This window comes from Belonocnema kinseyi, chromosome 10 (assembly GCF_010883055.1).
Source record: "Belonocnema kinseyi isolate 2016_QV_RU_SX_M_011 chromosome 10, B_treatae_v1, whole genome shotgun sequence".
NCBI classification, from domain to species: domain Eukaryota; kingdom Metazoa; phylum Arthropoda; class Insecta; order Hymenoptera; family Cynipidae; genus Belonocnema; species Belonocnema kinseyi.
Window position 1 is genome coordinate 6,425,220 of NC_046666.1, and position 19,486 is coordinate 6,444,705.

Consider the following 19,486-nt stretch of genomic DNA (forward strand, 5'->3'; position numbering starts at 1 on the left):
AATTTTGTACAAATAATAAGTGTTCTATTGTTATTTATAAATTCAAAATTATTATCTTTTTTTAATTTGCAGGATTTTCTAAAAGATATAGGAAAAATTCGACTCATTTTGACATATATATTTAAAAGTTCCGAAAACAAAATTTTTAATTATTTTGAAAGTGGAAAAATTTTTAAACACTTCTAGATTTTTCAAGATTTCCAAATAAATTAAAAATTTTTTGAAGAATTCCTAGACTATTTAAAATAAAAATAATATAACTTCTAATTTAAGAACTTTTATGTTAAAAAAATTATTTTCCAATTTATAATGTGTCTGGCTTAAAAGAATCTTAAGAAAATTTTTATTCTTTTGTAGTCTTTCACAATTCTTAAAAAAATTCTAAATTTTTTTTCTGAAATCTGCAAAAATATAAATTTTATTTTAAATTCGGCTGTAAGTATTTAAAATTATTTCAAGTTCTAAATTTAATTCGAATCTTTTTAAAACTTCTAAATATCTCTTCAAATTACTCTAATTTTGTACAAATAATAAGTGTTCTATTGTTATTTATAAATTCAAAATTTTTTTTTTTTTAATTTGCAGGATTTTCTAAAAGATATAGGAAAAATTCGATTCATTTTGACATATATATTTAAAAGTTCCGAAAAGAAAATTTTTAATTATTTGGAAATTGGAAAAATTTTTAAACACTTCCAGATTTTTCAAGATATCTAAATAAATTTTAAAACTTTTGAAGAATTCCTAGACTATTTAAAATAAAAATAATTTAACTTCTAATTTAAGAACTTTTAAGTTAAAAAAATTATTTTCCAATTTATAATGTGTCTGGCTTAAAAGAATCTTAAGAAAATTTTTATTCTTTTGTAGTCTTTCACAATTCTTAAAAAAATTCTAAATTTTTTTTTTGAAATCTGCAAAAATATAAATTTTATTTTAAATTCGGCTGTAAGTATTTAAAATTATTTCAAGTTCTAAATTTAATTCGAATCGCTTTAAACCTTCTAAATATCTCTTAAAATTACTTTAATATTTTTACAAATAATAAGTGTTCTATTATTATTTATAAATTCAAATTTTTTCTTAAATTTGCAGGATTTTCTAAAACTTATAGAGAAAATTCAATTTATTTTGAAATATATTTAAAAGTTCCGAAAAAAAATTCAAAAATTATTATGAATTGGGAAAAATTTAAAACCACTTCTAGATTTTTCAAGATTTTGAAATACATTTTAAAGCTTGCCTAGACTATTTAAAATGATTTAAGAACTGTTAAGTTAAAAAAATTATTTTTCAATTTTTAATGTGTCTAGCTTAAAATTACTTGAAATAATATAATTTTGAAAATTTTTAAAGTTCATTGCTTTATTCTTTAATTTAGACTATTGAAATTGTTAACACGGATTTATATTTTTGGAACTTAATTTGAATCTTTGAACTCTATAATTTATAAAAGTTCTAAATTTTGCAGTTTATTTGCATTTCATTTAACATTTTTTAATTGAAAAGTGTTAGTACCTTCCATTTGGTACGTGTACATTTTTGAGCTTTTGAATACACAATTTTTGAATTGAAAATTTTTGAATTTCAATGCTAAAAGTTTGGAATTCAAGGGTTCCACTTTGAATGCTGTAATTTGTTGTTTATTACTTTATATGGAAAAATGTTTAGAAAATTGTTTGATTTTTTAAATTTCATCGGCTGTGAAAAATGTTTGCGAGCCGGGAAAAAACCGGGAAATGGCTGGGAATTTTGTTCTTCGATTAAAACGGCCATCCTGAGGGAACTTTTGTGAAATATTCACGAGAGATCCCTATGATATAAAAATTTTTTAGTAATAAATAAAATCTCCTTTTTTTCGAGAAAAAAATACCGTTTTTTACCTAAAATTTGGAATTTATTTTTCCTTCCAGATCTAGAAGAGGCACTGGTTCAAGTTACGTTCAACCTAGTCTAGGAGCTGTGCATCGAGCATTGTTCGATGAATAATCAGAAAATTTGTGTATCAATCAATGAATTTTTCTAAAACTATTGGCGAACAGTATACGACTTTAAACTCAGTAAGGAACACCATTTGGTTGTATATATAATGCCAAATTTGCATAGAACAGACTCTTTTTTTTTTAATTTATATGGAATTAGCCTTTTATGCTAAAAAAATTATTTCAAGCAAGGTAATACATTAATAAAGATTTACATTCATCAACTTGTTTTCTTAAAATAATTTTCACAGGGTCTACCATTTTTTTTTATATTCTGTCTACAACCTTTTGTATTTCGACTCCTTCCCAATATTACAAGACGAAGCCAAAAAAACATTTTTTTACGGTTCACTTAACGGGCAAAAATACTCTAGGAACGAGAAATCAGGAAATTTTTCTCGAATTTGAATAAATTCTTTTAAATAGAATTAATTCGGGTACTGTATTAAATTTAATTTAAAACTCTTCAAAATTTATAACATTTCAAGTAATAGTTTTAATTCATAAGGAAGAATTTTTAACTAGAAGATTAATTTTTTACCAGAAAAGACGAAGTTTTAACAGAATATATGAATTTTTGACTAAAGAAGATCAGTTTTCAACTAAAAATGATAAATTTCTAACCAATAGAGATTTTTCATTCAAGAATGAAAAAAAAATACAAAAAAATTATGGCATTTTCAAACAAAAAGATAATTCTTTAACCGAGAAAATTAACTTTCTACCAAAAAAGACACAATTTTGACCGAAAAACGTGAGATTTTAAAAGAAGGATGAGTTTTCCAAAAACAAAATTAAATTTGATTTTCAAACAAGATTGAATTTTCAAGCCAAAAATGCGGATTTTTTACAGGGCAGTTGAATTTTTAGAAAAGAAAATAAATTACAAAAAAAAATTAATTTAAGTTTAACAACTTTCAACCAAGTAGTTGAATTTTCAACCAAAACGCATGGTTTCTCAGCAAAAAATGCAATAGTTAATATTTTAATAAGAAATATTTAAAAATAAAAAACAGTTTAATATATCTAAAAAGAACGAATTTTTAGCAAAAACTGGCATTTTTTAAATCAAAAATATGAGTTTTTAACAAGAAATTTAATTTTTAAACCAAATAGTTGAATTTTCTATGAAGAAGAGTAATTTTTTACCAAAAAAGACAAATTTTCAATAAAATAGTTACATTTTCGACCAAAATTCATCTAAAAAAGAAATATTTTCAACGAAATAGTTCATTCGTTAACCAAAACAGATTGATTTTCAACCAAAAAGTTTATTTATTTAATAAATTATTCAATTTTCATGCCAAAAAATATTCTTTCTTAACCAAAAATATAATAGTTGATATTTCAATAAAATTTTTTAAAATTTTTAATCAAAAACAGTTTATTTAATGCAAAAAAAAAAACGAATTTTCACCAAAAAACTTTTAATTTTTATCTGGAAAATATGAGTTTTCAACAACAAAAAATAATCTTAAACCAAATATTTGATTTTTAACGAAATAGATTCTTTTTCTATGAAGATGATTAATTTAATACCAAAAAATACAAATTTTCAGTGAATTAGTTACATTTTCAAACAAAGAGATGAATTTTTAACTAAAATTAAGAATTTTCAGTCAAAAAAGCTAATTATTAATCAAGTATTTCAAATTTTAAATAGATAGTTTAATATTTAGTTAAAGAGATGGATTGTGAACAAAATTTGTAAAATTTCATATTTAAACTGAAAAATATTTTAATTCTGAATTAAAAAAAAAAAGTGGAATTCATTTAAAAAAAAATTCTTAAGAGAATAGTTAAATCGTCAATAAAACAAGATTAATTTTTCACTAAACATTTGCGTTTTTAAACAGAAAATCTAAATTTCTACCAAAAGAGATAAATTTTTTAACTAACTCAAATTATTCTTCAAATTTAGAAAAATCTATTAAAAAATGACTCAAAATCTTGCTGATTTTTTTCGAAATGTTTGAAAATCTTTTAAAAAATTTTTTAAATTTTCGAAAAATAATTTTCCAAAATAAAATGTAATTGAAAATTATGCCAGGAATCTTAAGAAAGTTTTTTTTATTTTCTTGATTGATACCTTTCGAAATGATTCGAAACTTTCTGAAAAATAAAAACGATTATTCTAACATCTTCAAGATTTTTTTTCGACAATTTTGGGAATCTTTTGAAATTTTGAAAAATATTTTTAAATCAAATTACTTTTTCAAAGCAATCATTTAAAATTTCCCAGAAATCACTACTACATTTTTTCAAGAATCAAAATATATTTATTTTAAATTAAAGTTCATTGTGAACCAAAAAAACTGACAAAATAATTAGATTGAAAAAATATGAAAAAATACACTTTTAAATCCGGGCTTTAGAAAAAAGTGAAGTTTTCGAGTAAAAAAAAGTGAATTTTCAATACCAAAATTAATTTTTCACTTGAAAAAAAATTATTTTTCAACAAAAGAGAATAATCTTCAACCAAGAAAGATTTAGTAGAAAAAAAATTAAAGCAAATTATAAAGTTATCTAGTCAAAATACAAATTTTCTATTAAAAAAAAAAATCAAACTTAAAATTTTAAGTAAAAAAAAAAGGAATTTTTCTAGAATAGTTGAATTTTCAAACAAAAATATGAATTTTTAACAAAAAAGTTAATTTTCAACCAAATATGTAGTTACATTTTTTATCAAAATAAGAATTTTATAGCATTACATTATTTTTAACACAAATTTTGAGTTTCTATCAGAAAAATAATATTTTAAACCAAAATATGAATTATCAACGAAAAATTTAACATTTAATAGTTCGATCAAAAAAGATTTTAATTAAAAAATTAAAAAAACAGTTTAATTCAACCAAAAAAGATGAATTATCCACTAAATAAGTACAACTTACAGAGCTGAATTTTCAAATAAAAAACTCATTAAAAATTTTCCCACGAATTCAAAATAATTAATTTTTAAGCAAAAAAAGATTTTTTTAACTGGAAATATGAGTTCTCAATTAATGATGTAATGATAGCTGATATTTTAACAAAAATAAATTTTAACTAATAATTTTAAATGTTTTAAAATTATATAAAAATTATACGAATATTTCCTGAAATTGTTTTAAAATTTTGAAAAATGATAATTGTTCAAAAATCTCTATTATTTTTTAACCGAAAATATGAATTCTCAATTAAAGATCTAATAATAGCTGATATTTTAACAAAAAGAAATTTTAATTTTAAATAATAATTTTAAACGTTTTAAAATGTATTAAAAAATTATTCGAATATTTCCTAAAATTGTTTTAAAATGTTGAAAAATGAATATAATTGTTCAAAAATCTTTATTAATATTTTCTATTAAAACTGTTTTTTTTTCTAACATAAAAATTTATTTAAAATGTTCCCGAGAATATTAAAAAAATGATATTTTTATATATTTTAAAATCCTTAAAAAGTTTCAAAATATTATTCCGAATCTTCAAAAATAATAATTTATAAATATAAAAAAGATGTGAATTTTCAACTAAAAAGGTGAATTCTCAACGTAAAATTTGAGATATAAACTATACAAAATTTTAATTTTAAATAAAAAGGGATTAAATTCAACCAAAAAATACGATTTTTTAATAAAACAGTTGAATTCAATTCGTATCAAAAAATTTTTTTAAACATTTTCAACTAACTCAAATTATTTCTATAATTTAGAAAAATATTTCAAAATTACAAGAAAATAGATTGAGAAACTTGATGATTTTGAAATTATTTGATGTATAATTGCTGATTTTTTTCCACATTTTTTGTAATAGTGAAATTTTTTTCTAATCTTAAAAAGTATTTTTTTCTAAATAAAAGATCATTTAAAATTTTTCCACGAATACAAAACAATTCATTTTTAAACAAAAAAAAAAAAGATTTTTTTATCCGAATGATATGAATTCTCAATTAAAGATGTAATAATAGCTGATATTTTAACAAAAAGAAATTTTAATTTGAAATAATAATTTTAAACGTTTTAAAATGCATTAAAAAATTATTCGAATATTCCCTAAAATTATTTAAAAATGTTGAAAAATGAAAATAATTGTTCAAAAATCTTTATTAATATTTTCTATTAAAACTATTTTTTTAACATAAAAATTTATTTTAACTGTTCCCGAGACTATTAAAAATAATGATATTTTTATATATTTTAAAATCCTCAAAAAGTTTCAAAATTTTATTCCGAATCTTCAAAAATAAAAATTTATAAATTTAAAAAAGAAGTGAATTTTCAACTAAAAGAGTGAATTCTGAACGTTAAATTTGATATATGAACTGTACCAAATTTTATTTTTAAATAAAAAGGGATTAAATTCATCCAAAAAATACGATTTTTTAACAAAATAGTTGAATTCAATTTGTATCAATCGAATTTTTTAAACATATTTTCAACTAACTAAAATTATTCCTAAAATTTAGAAAAATATTTCAAAATTACTGAGAAACTTGCTGATTTTGAAATTATTTGATATATAATTGCTGATTTTTTCGACATTTTTTGAAATAGTGAAATTTTTTCTCTTCTTAAAAAACTAATTTTTAAAAATAGAAAATCATTAAAAACTTTCCCACGAATGTAAAGAAAAGTCTTTCAAAAAGCATTTTCAAATTTTTACAAAATAATAAATAAAAAAAATATATTATTTTTAAACAGAAAAAGGTGAATGATCAATTAAAGATGTAATGGTTTTAATTAAAGCTTTTAAACCTTTTACATGTATTTAAAAATTATTCGAAAATTTCCTAAAATTGTTTTAAAATTCCGAAAAATTAAAATAATTGTTCCAAAAACTAAAATAATTTATTCTCTTAAAATTACTTCGACTAAAATATTTTCCCAGGAATATTAAAAAAAGTGTTTTTATTATTTTGATACCTTTTAAAATCCTTAAAATGTTTAAAGATTTTATTTCACAATCTTAAAAAACAGAATATATTAATTTTTTAAATAAAAGTTTATTTTCTACCAAAAAGATGAACTATCTACTAAAAATACAATATTGGACTTTCGAAAAACTCAAAATAGTTCGATACTATTACTTAGGTTCACATTTAAATGAAAAAAAAACACTTAAATTCTATCTCTTAAATTTTGAGCCCCGCATTTTCAAAAATGGCGCCCAAAGAATATTTACCCACGATCTAGAAGAAGGGAGCCAATCAGCGTTCTTATTTCTGACAAAATGGCCGACGTTCACGATTCAAGTCAACCAATGAATTTCGCATTCGCCCGTCCGTCAGTCGCAGCAAGGAAGCAACAAAAGAAGGAATGGGCGCTTCTTGTTTTGCTTTCATTCATGTAATAAAGTGAAATAACCACATAACCTATTTTGCTTGCTAATAATGTTTATAAATATTTGACAAACGCGGCTGCTGACGGTTCGATTTTCTCATTTCCGAATGATGTAGAAACAATCAATTAAAGTGCTTCGCCAGCCACGTACGCAACAATGCAGCACCGCGCTGCATTTTAAACTAATTTATTATTTATTGTAACAAAATTTGCTCATCTCTGAAAATGACAACGGGTCAAAGTGGCCACGATCACTCCCTCGCGATTCGGCAAGAAATTCAGCGATTTGAAAGTGTTCATCCCTCAATTTATGCGATTTACGACCTTATCGATCTCTTGACGGATACGCATATTGCCAAACAAATTCGGGAGCATGTTGTTGCTATTGAAGGTAAGTTGCTAGCTTTAATTATTTTAATTGAAGTCACTTCAATCCCACGTATTGAGATACAATGAGACACTCCTCGTTTTCATTTGCATAACCGTATTTAGCAATTAGATCATTAAATTTGTATTACCTACAGAAATTTGGATTGTGCATCAACTTTTTTAAAACTATTTTCGTTATGTAAGCATTTAATTATTTAATTAGAGTACTAATAGTAAGATTTCACCTTCAAAGGTCACGGGGATAAAAATTGATAGGAATAAGTACAGTTAATAATAAATTAGCATCGATTTGAAGAGTGAATCGATTATATTGATTGTTCAGAATTGAGTGACATAAATTTAAAAACTGGGTTAAGGAGAACTTCTAATCCGAATTTGTATTCTGTTTATGCTAACTTGATTGGAAATTAAATTTGTGCAAAGTTTAGTTTTATATTTTTGCTCAATTCCGCATTGGGAAAGTATTTCCTACTTTCTAGGAATATTTGTAATTCATAAGGCAAGAGAAATGTGTGGATTTGCATTTAAATAAATGATTGAGAGAATATTTTACGGAAATATTAAATAATTTAGAATTTTCTAACCAATTTTGAAAACTCAAAATAACAATTTTGTTACTTGAAATTGTTTGCACTACTTTATGAGAATATTTTTGAAATCTTTATTTTATTCAGAATGTTGACAAGATGTCTACACACCTGGAAACCCTGGAAACGTTTTTGTTTTGCTGTCCATTTTTTTTATCTGAATTATATTTGGTTTAAAAATCCACTTTTTTGTTGTTAAAAATTCAACTGCTTTGTAGAAAATTTGTCTTTTTCATTAAAAATTCATCTGCTGCAGAAAATTTTGCAGCTTGTTAAAAATTAAATTTTCTTGGGTGAAAATGCATCATTTTAGTTGAAATTTTATCTCTCTTTTTTAATTCATCTAGTTTGTTCCAAGTTCAACAATTTAGATGGAAAGTTGTCTTTTTGAAATAAAAACTCAACTATTTCGTTGAAAATTCACGTATTTTGTTCAAAAAATACATTATCTTTTGTTAAAAATTAATTTTTGTTCTTGAATATTTATTGTTTTAATAAAAAATGCATTTCTTTGGTTAAAGAATGAGCTGTTTGATTAAAAACTTGTGTTTTCTTTGCATGTTTTTTGGTTGAAAATTATTCTTTTTTTAACTGAAAATGAAAATATTCTTCCAATCGAATATTCTATCATTTTATTAATAATTCATTTCTTTTGGTTCACATTTAATTTTTTTTATTAAAAATTTAATTATTCAATTTTTTGTTAAAAAAGCATCTTTTTTAGTTGAAAATTCGTCTTTTTTTGGCAGAAATTAATCTTCTTGGTAGAAAATTAATTTTTTTGGTAAAAAGATCAATTAATTTAGTTCATGATTTCTTATTTCAGTTAAAAATTCATCACTTTATTTGAAAATTTAAATATTTTTATGAAAGTTAGTTTTTTGTTGTTGAAAGTAGTTTTTTCAACTGAGAATTTAACTTATTCCAATTGAAAATTCCACAGTTGTAGTTAAAAATTTATCTGTTTGATTAAACATTAAACAGAGGTGACGCCCTATTTGAAGTTTCAAATTTCATATTTTTTTAGTTCGAAATGAAACTGTTTGGTTGAAAATTTACCTTCCCTCAAAAATTGTATTTTTTTTGTAGAAAATTAATCTTTTCATTCAAATTTTTTTTGCAAATTCAAGTGTTCCAGTTAAATATTCCTCATTTTAATTGAGAATTCATCTTTTTGGCTTAATATTTCAGTATTCCAGTTGAAGATTCATAATTTTATTTCAAAATTTATCAGTTTTTGTTAAAAATTGAACTATTTCCATTAAAATACCTTTTTTTTAAATTAATTTTTTGAACTGAAAGTTTAACTATTTCGTTTTTTGTCAAAAAAATTGTAATTTTTTAGCGGAAAATGTAAACCTTTGTTTAAAAATTCGAATATGAATATATTACTTTTAATTGGAACGGGGAAACCGCCCTGACTTTGTTGAAAATTAAATTGTTTTCATCAAAGATTCATTATTTTAGTTGAAATTTCATTTTTTCGCAATTGAAAATAAACCATTTCCGTAGAAAATTCAACTACATAGATAAAATATTTGCCTGAAAATTTAACAGTTTGTTTGAAATTTTTTCTCGGTAGACTGAAAAATATTCCTTTGTTGAAAATTCAACTGTTGTCATAATTTGGCTTTTGTGGTTGAACTCAACTATTTTTTTATTTTAAATAAAATATTTTTTATTTTAATCTTTCGTTAAAAATGGATTTTTTTGGCTTAGGATTCAAATTTTTTACTTAAAAACCGTCTCATATGTTGAAAATTGAACTATTTGGTTGTAAATTTATCTCTGGTTGAAAGTAATTTTTTTCAACTGGAAATTTTACTTTCCAATTTTTTATTTTCTGGTTGAATTCAACTGTTTTCTATTTCTATTTAAATATGTTTTGATTGAAATACTAACTATCACAGTTTCTGCTGAAAAATAATTTTGTTGTTGAAGGTTCATAATTTTAATAGGAAATACATTTCTGGTTAAAAATTAAACTATTTTATTAAAAATTCGTTTGTTTTGCATGGAAAACAAATTTGACTGAAATTTTTTTCTGTTTTTTGTTAAAAATTATATTGTTTGGTTGAAATTTCATATTTTTTTCGTCGACAGTTTATCTTTTTGGTCGAAAATTAAAAAAATCTACTATTGTAGCTTGGGTTCAGATTTCATATTTTTTGTAAAATATTATACTATCAGCTTGAAAATCTAATTATTTTGTTGAAAATTAAACTATTGTGTTAAAAATGCCTATTTATAGTCTAAAACTCATATTTTCGTTTGAAAGTTAATTCTAATGATTTAAAATAATAAAAATAATTAATAAATCTACTATTGGTTTGAAAATTTAATTATTGTATTTGAAAATGCATGATTTGTTGTCAAAAATTTAACTTTTTTAAAATTATTTTTAATTAAAAAGCGTGCTATTGTATTTTGGGTTCAGAATTCATCACTTTTGTGAGAAATTCTACTCTTTCGTGAAAAATTGCATTGTTTTGTTGAAAGTTCAACAATTTTGTTGAAAATTCGTCTTTTTGGATATAAAATCCATCCTTTTGGATTGAAAAATCATTATTTGATATAAAAGCAATCTCTTTTGTTTGAAAATTTCACCTTTTTATGGATGAAAGTTAAGTCTTCTTACTTGAAAAGTCTTCTATAATATTTTTAATCCAGAATTTCTTCATTTCTGTTAAAAAATCTACTTTTAAGTTAAAAATTTAATTATTCTGTAGAAAATTCAACTATTTTGTTAGAAAATAATCTTTTTCACAAAAATTTAATTCTTTTTATTTGCAGAGTGTGATCGAGAATTGTTTGAAACTGGGAAATGACAGTGATTTGTTTTTACCGGGAATTTTACAAATTTGTAGATGATAAATCTGTCTACTTTCGATTTTAACAGTTTTTAAATAATTAGTAGAATTGTTATATTTTTCAATTATTCTATTATTTAGCTTATTAAATAATTTTTAAATGGGTTTTTAAAGACTTGGACAGATAAAAAATAAAAGCATTTGATGTTGACAATTTTGGATAAGAAACATTTTTATTTAATAAGTAAATTTATTTAAATTTATCTGTACTTTAAGCAAAAAAAAGTGAATAAAAACGATTTGAAAAAATGATTTTAAACCAGTTTAAAATTTAAGAATTTTCAGATTTTAACGTTAAAACTTAAACGGTTTTAATGTGAAAGTCTTAGTCATTAAACAAATATGAACGTGTGACTGAAAGTTTATAAACTATTTTTAACTTAACAAGAACTTCATATTAATATATTCTTAATTAAAAGATTTTATTAAATTAAAAATATTGTTTCAGTCTAATATATTCAATTTTTAACCCATTAAATTAAAAATTTTTAATTTTGTTAAAAAGTATATTTGGATTGAAAATTCGATTTATTTTGTAGAAACCTCGTTTTTGTTAAAAAACACTCATACTTCGATTTCAAAAATTCAACTGAAATATTTTTTGGATGAAAATTGTACTATTTTATTTTTATTTTTTTGAAATAAAAATTCCTATTTTTTAAGAGAAATTTCATATTTTTTGAATAAAAATGTAACTATATGGTGCAGAATTTAACATTTTTGTTAAAAAGTTGTATTTTTGGATGGAAAATTCAATTTCTTTTGTAGAAACTTGTTTTTTGTTTAGAAGAATTCTATTTTGACCTTGAAAAGTCAGCTCGAATCTTTTTTGGATGAAAATAAAACTATTTATTTATTATTTTTTATAAAAATTCATCTGTTTAAAGAGAAATTTCATCTTTTTTGGATAAAAATGCAACTATTTAGTAGAGAATTCAACAATATTTAAAAGTAAAGAATCTTTAACTGAATTGTTTGACATAGAAAACCTGGAATCGTTAAAATTTCGAAGAGCCATTAAACTTTGAAGGTTACAATTTTAATTGTTTTATTTTAAAAATGCTTAAGTTGGAAGTGAAATTTTAAAATGTTGATGTATAATTTACAAATGAACATTTGTACAAAAAATTTGAGTAATTTTAAGAGATATTTAGGAGCTTTAAAAATATAAAAAATTATCATACAAATTTTAGAAAGTTTCCTTAAAATCTTTTAGAATCTTTTTTTGAAAATTTTATTTTAAATCTTTGGAAAAATTTTTAAATATTCTCTTAAAAAACTTTTTCAAAATGGAAAGTTTTTTAAATTTTCCTAGGAATCTTAAGAAAATGTTTTTATTCTTATGAAGCCTTTCACAATTCTTGAAAAGAATCTAATTTTTTTGGTTTAAAATCTGCGAAAATCTACGTTTTGTTTTATATTAGGCTATCATTTCAAGTTTTAAATTAAGTTTGAATCTTTTCAAAACTTCTACATATCTCTTAAAATTACTCAAATTTCGCCTGGGAGTAATAAATGTTCATTGTTATTTATACATTCAAATTGTAAAGAAATTTTCTAAAGTTCGCAGGATTTTCTGAAAATTGTAGAAAAAATTCAATTAATTTTGACAGTTATTTAGAAGTTCTGAAAAAATTTCAAAAATAATTTTAAATTTTAAACAAATTTAGAACAACTTCTAGATTTCTCAAGATTTTGAAATAAAATTTTGAAGCTTTCCAAGGATGTTTAAACTATTTAAAAAGAAAATAATTGAATTTCTAATTTGAGAAGTGTTCAGTTAAAATTTTTTCAATTTTTCAATGTTTGATATTTCTAGCATAAAATTCCTTAAAATTATATAAAATTGAAAATTTTGAAGTTCATTCATTGATTTTTTAATTCAGAGCATTGAAAATGATAACGTGGATTTATATTTTTTTATATTAAAAAATGTTAGCACCTTCAATTTTATACTTGTAAATTATTGAGCATTTGAATACTAAATGTTTTAATTAAAAACTTTTAAATTTCAATTTTAAAAGTTCAAAATTTAACAGTTTCACTTTGAAGTTCCACCTCCAGTGGAAAATTTGGTAGCTTTAGTGTTCCATTTTTTAAATTTCATTCACCCTGAAAAATGTTTGCGAACCGGGAAATGACCGGGAATTTATTTCGTCGATTAAAACGGCCACCCTGAACACCTAATTTACATCATATTTGATCTTGGAGTTCTAAAATGTATAATTAATTTCAAAATCTGTATGATAAAGCAATTAGTATTGAATAATAAGTATTATAAGCGCTTAAAAATCAACCAGGAAAATATTATTTTTCTTCGGAAATACTGTGAAAAAGATTGGAATTTTTTTAAGTTTTGAAATTGCCTAATTAATATTGAACTTTTCACATAATTTCAGATTCATTTGTAAATAGTCACGAATGGACGCTCGCAAGAGACGTACCAGAATTACATTTGGGAATTATTGGTTCCTCCGATTCGGGAAAATCAGCATTGGTACATAGGTACTTAACCGGTTCTTTTATGCATGAAGAATCTCCAGAAGGTGGTCGATTCAAAAAAGAAGTTTTCATCAATGATCAGAGCTTTTTACTCTTGATCAGAGACGAAGGGGGAGTTCCAGAATCTCAGGTATTACTCTTAAATTTTTTTGTGTCGTTGAAAAATCGCCTTAACTTAAATAACTAAGTTAATTACATTTAATTAGGAAAAAAAATTATATATGAATTTTTATTTAATAGTTTTCATCATGGATAGACGCTGTATTAATCGTCTTCAGTTTGGAAAGCGAGGAGAGTTTTTCGATGGCGTGCAGTTATTACAATAGAATGTGTTCCTTTCGCAACATGTGCGACGTGCCGAAAATTCTTGTTGGCGTACAAGGTTTGAATTTTCATCAGGGTGCCTGCCTGATGAATGATTTTTAATTCCTGGGTTTTCCATGATCCACTGTTAATATTTCCCGGTCAATTTGCAAGAGTTTGAAAAATTATAATGATTTCAACATTATTTTTTAAAGATTTCAAGCGATTTATAAATATTTTAGAAGATTTTTGATTTGGAAGAGGAAATTTTGGACAATAATTCTAATTCTCAGGTCAGATCATTTTTAAATCAGAATTAAAATTAGTTTCCAAATGACTGTTTCATGTAAAAAATTAGATGTTCCAGGTCAAATGATAATTTTTTACGGAAATGGATTGTCTCAAATTCTAAATTATAATTTTTTATGAAAGTTTCCGGTTCTGAGTGAGAACTACATTCATTTCAAAAAAATTATAATATTAGAATTTTTGACAAAATAATTAAATATTCAATAAAAAATAGTTGGATTTTCAACGAAATATATTAATATTTAATTAAAATTTACTCCCTTTTTCTAAAATTGAGAAGAGAGAAGTTTCATATTTCGGAAAAATTTTATTTGCAAAAAAAATCATTTTAATATTCAAACAAATTTTGATTTGGAGATAAAAGTATAATTTCTTACGGAAATTCTTTGTGCCAAAGTAAAAATTTTTATTTGACTTGGACTCTGGAAATAATCGACATTTTTGTATAGATCTTTGAGTAATTTTAAAGGTAAGTCTGGAATATTTTTCTAAATTGCTAAGATATTTTTGGGACAACATTAAAAAATATATATCCTAAAAATTTGTGAGAATACTTTCGATTTATCTTTAAAATAAGCCCAAAAACTTTAAAAAATGACAATTATTTCCATAGTTATTCTAATTTATCAAAAACTTCTTAATTTTACATATTGAAATATTTTTACTTTGTCATTAATTGTTTTAACTGAAAAGTTCACTATTATAGTTTTTGTGTAAAATTGATATTTTTTGGTTGGAAATTCAAGTACCTGGGTCAAAATTTATGCATTTTCTTGATAATTCGTCTTTTTTATTTGAAAAAAGAAACAATTTGATTAAAAATTCGCTTTTTCTGTAGCTAAAAATTGAATTATTCCATTTTTGTTTGAAAAATTACAATTTTTTAGTTAAAAATTCGACTTTTTTGGTATAAATTAATCTTTTTGATTAAAAATTCATCTTTTTGGTTCAAAATTCTATTATTCTTGTCAAATTGGCCTTTTTATTTCCAACTTTTTTATATTGTTTACAAATTTTAATTTTTATTATTTTGTTGTTAAAAATTGATTATTTTTATTGAAGATTCATTATTTTAATTGAAATTTCAAATCATTGGTTGAAAATGAGCTATTTTGTTGAACATTCGTTTTTTCTTTGGCTGAAAATGATTTTTTACTGAAAATTTAACTATTTAATTTTTGACTGAAAATATTATCCTTTCTGGTTAAAAATTCGACTTTGTTGGTAAAAATTGATATTTTCGGTTCGAAAATTCTATCATTCTAGTGAATGATTGATCATTTAATTAGAAAATTGGATTTTTTGTTTAAAATTTTGTTACTTCGTTTGAAAATGTAACTTTTTTTGACAAAGCTATTTTTTTATAATTGGTTATTTTAAAAACTGAAAATGTGACTATTTCGATTGAATAATCCAACATTTTAGTTGAAATGACATACTTCATTTGTTAAAAATTGATTATTTTGATTAAAAATTCGCTTTTTGGTCTAAAAATTAATTTGTTTACTGAAATGGGAACTTTTCATTTTTTGTTTAAAGTAATCTTTTTCGTTCAAAACTATATTATTCTAAGATTCATCATTTTAGTTGAAAATTAGCTTTTTCATTGAAGTTTTGTTACATTTTTAAAAATGTAAATATTTTTTTCAAAACTATATTTTTTTGATAATTAGTTTTTTTTTTTTAACTAAAAATTTAGCTATTTCAATTGGATATTCCATCATTTTATTTGAAATGACATACTTCATTTGTTAAAAATTGATTATTATGATTAAAAATTCGCTTTTTGGTCTAAAAATTAATTTGTTTACTGAAATGGGAACTTTTCATTTTTTGTTTAAAGTAATCTTTTTCGTTCAAAACTATATTATTCTAAGATTCATCATTTTAGTTGAAAATTAGCTTTTTTATTGGAATTTTGTTACTTTGTTTGAAAGTGTAAATATTTTTTTCAAAACTAGTTTTTTTTTGTATAATTAGTTGTTTTTTTTTAACTAAAAATTTAGTTATTTCAATTGAATATTCTATAAGTTTAGTTAAAAAGTCATAATTGATTTGTCAAAAGTTAATTATTGTGATTAAAGATTCTTTATTTTAATTGAAAATTCGCCTTTTTGGTTATATATATTTTTTTATTTTTTTTGAAAATGTAACTATTTTTTTAAACTAGTTTTTGGTCGATTAATTAATATTAATAATTGAAAATATAACTATTCTAATTGAATATTCCACCATTTAGTTGAACATTCATAATTTGTTTGTTAAAAATTGTTTATTTTGAATGAAGATTCATTATTTTAATTGAAAATTCAAATCATTGGTTGAAAATGAGTTATTTTGTTGAAAATTCGTTTTTTCTTTGGCTGAAAATAATTTTTTTTTTTTTAAATTGAAAATTGAAATATTTTATTTTTGAATGAAAAATTATCTTTTTAAGTTGAAAATTCTTAGATTTATCATTTTATTTCAAAATTCGCCTTTTTGATTGTAATTTTTTTATTTTGTTTGATAATAAACTATTTTCTTAAACTAGTTTTTTTGTTGATTAATTATTTATAGATAATTGAAATTATAACTATGCCAATTGAATATTCCACCATTTTAGTTGCAAATTCATCATTTATTTGTTAAAAATTGATTATTTCGAATGAAGATTCACTATTTTAATTAAAAATGCAAATCATTAGTTGAAAATGAGTTATTTTTTGAAAATTATTTTTTCTTTGTCTGCAAATTAATTTTTTTATACAGAAGATTTAACTATTTAATTTTCGTTTGAAAAATGATCTTTTTTAGTTCAAAATTCGTCTTTGTTGGTAAAAATTTATCTTTTGGGTTCAAAATTCTATTATTTTGATTTCAAATTCGATTCATTGGTTGAAAATTAATTTTTTTAATTACAAATTTAAATATTAAATTTTTGGCTGAAAAATGATCCTTTTTAATTAAAAATTATTAGACTGATCATTTTAGCTGAATATTCGCCTTTTTGATTATAATTTTTTAACTTTGTTTAAAAATGTAACTATTTTTTTACAAAAATATTTTTTTTATAATTAGTTATTTTAAAAACTGAAAATGTGACTATTCCAATTGAATATTCCATCAGTTTAGTTGAAAATACATACTTCGTTTGTTAAAAATTGATTATTTTGATTGAAAATTCAATTAATTGGTTAAAAATTCGTTTTTTCTTTGGCTGACGATTAACTTTTTTAAATTAAAAATTCGCCTTTTTGGTTGTAATTTTTGTACTTTGTTTAAAGATGTAATTATTTGTTTCAACTAGTTTTTTGTTGTTGATGATTAGTTAATTAAAAACAATTGAAAATATATCTATTCCAATTGAATATTCCATCATTTTAACTTAAAATTCATCATTAATGTTTTAAAAATTGATTATTATTATAATTGCAAATTAAACTCATTAGTTGAAAATAAGCTATTTTGTTAAAAATTCGTTTTTTCTTTGGTTCAAAACCAATTTTTTTTTACTGAAAATTTAAATATTCAATTTTTGATTGAAAAATTATCTTTTTAGTTAAAAATTCATATTTTTTGGTAAAAAATAATCTTCTTGGTTGACAATTAAACTACTCCAGTTAAAAATTCATCATCTAAATTGAAAATTGATCTTTTTCGTATAAAATTCAACTATTCCAGTTTGAGATTCGTCATCTTAGATGACGATTCATCAATATAGTTGAAAATTAATTGTTTAAACTGTAAATTAAAACATTTTGTTCAAAATTAATGCGTTTTGTTTGAAAATCGTCTTTTTTTTTGTAGAAAATTAATCGTCTTTTTTGAAAATTCAAGTATTCCAGTTAAATATTCATCACTATTTGAACATTTTTGTTTATTTTTGTGTGGAAAATTAATTTTTTTAAATTGAAAATTCAACTTTCCACTTTTGGTTTAAAGTTGATTTTTTTCTTGAAAATTCAGCTAATTGGTTGAGAATTAATCTAATTTGTTGAAAAATCGTATTTTTTTGTATAGAAAATTAATTTTTTCGGTTGAAAATTTAGCTATTTGTTTAAAACATCATCTATCGTGTTGAAAATTCAATATTTTTGATTTAAAAGTTTTGAAGCGATTTAAATTGAATTTGATACAGAACCCACATTTAGTTTAAACAAACTAGCCCTGTATTTCAACTATGAAAAGATAAAATAAAAATTGGTTTGAATTATTATTTAAATTAATAATATTTTTCGTACTATTTAATTTTTTAATGAATCAATAGTGTTAATATATTTAAGAATATCTTGCAATACAACTTTTCAAAGTTTTCAAACTTAAACATATTAATAATTAAATCCCTAGAAACTGGAAAAAAAATATTTATAACAAACTCGCGAACTGTATGAATATTCCCAGTCGATTGTTTAAAAAAATGCGAAATATTGGAATGGCTCCCGATCACTGAATCAATTTTTTCAATTTTTCCCGATTTCCCAGTCAGGTAAGACACCCTGATTATCAATTTTCGTCAAATTGCAAATTCAACAATTCCCCTGATAAAGAAATCCTATCTCACTAAATTTGAAGCATGTTGCAACATTTCAGATTCAATAAACGACAGCAATCCTCGTGTTATAAAGGACGTGAGGCCTCGGAAACTAGCTTGCGATTTAAGGTGTTCTTACTATGAAACTTGCGCTATTTATGGTCTGAATGTCGAGCGAGTTTTTCAAGATGGTAATTTATTTCGATATTTTTCATTAAATTAAATTTTTTAACCCGTTTTTATATTGTTTAGATAAATAATCGTATAGAATTACATCATTGAGAGTCTGTTTTTGTTTTCAGTTTGCGAAAAAATTATCCAAAAAGTCTACATGAAACCTTCGAGATCGAATGGACAGCATGCGATCGAAAGTGATTCGAATTTCTGCTCGCCTGTGAGTGTAAAAAATATACAGCTACCTGCCAAAGAAGTGAACGCAAGCCCTGTTAAAATGAACGTAAGTTACTTTATGAAATTAAATTTTTTATTTAATATAATGCAGCCCTCACAGACTCTGACTTTTCTTCAAATAAATTAAACTCATGGGTTAATATATATATATATCTGTTTCTGAATTTTTTAAATATTTTATGGTATTTTTAAATAGTCCGAGAAGTTTTTTTCTTTATAAATTTCCAATAATTTCAGAAGATTTTTAAGATTTTAGATTTTAATTTGATTTTTTTTTTAATTTTAGATTTAACTTT

General features: G+C 22.3%; 2 protein-coding genes across 3 annotated transcripts in view; both read left to right on the forward strand.

Moving 5' to 3' along the window:
• The window catches only part of LOC117181363, a 27,470-nt gene extending 25,436 nt beyond the window's left edge, over window positions 1–2,034 (forward strand). The window contains exon 6 of the mRNA XM_033373955.1: window positions 1,914–2,034. Within this exon, the coding sequence (XP_033229846.1) occupies window positions 1,914–1,989 (76 nt within the window). The 3' untranslated portion in view covers window positions 1,990–2,034. The remainder of the gene's footprint in view (window positions 1–1,913) is intronic.
• A 5,236-nt stretch (window positions 2,035–7,270) lies between these two features.
• The window catches only part of LOC117181358 (centaurin-gamma-1A), a 39,673-nt gene continuing 27,457 nt past the window's right edge, over window positions 7,271–19,486 (forward strand). The window contains exons 1-5 of one of the 2 annotated variants that reach the window (XM_033373947.1): window positions 7,271–7,696; window positions 13,552–13,784; window positions 13,895–14,036; window positions 18,821–18,970; window positions 19,082–19,236. In XM_033373947.1, the coding sequence (XP_033229838.1) occupies window positions 7,531–7,696; window positions 13,552–13,784; window positions 13,895–14,036; window positions 18,821–18,970; window positions 19,082–19,236 (846 nt within the window). In that variant the 5' untranslated portion in view covers window positions 7,271–7,530. The remainder of the gene's footprint in view (window positions 7,697–13,551; window positions 13,785–13,894; window positions 14,037–18,820; window positions 18,971–19,081; window positions 19,237–19,486) is intronic. The other variant, XM_033373948.1, reaches the window with a different exon arrangement.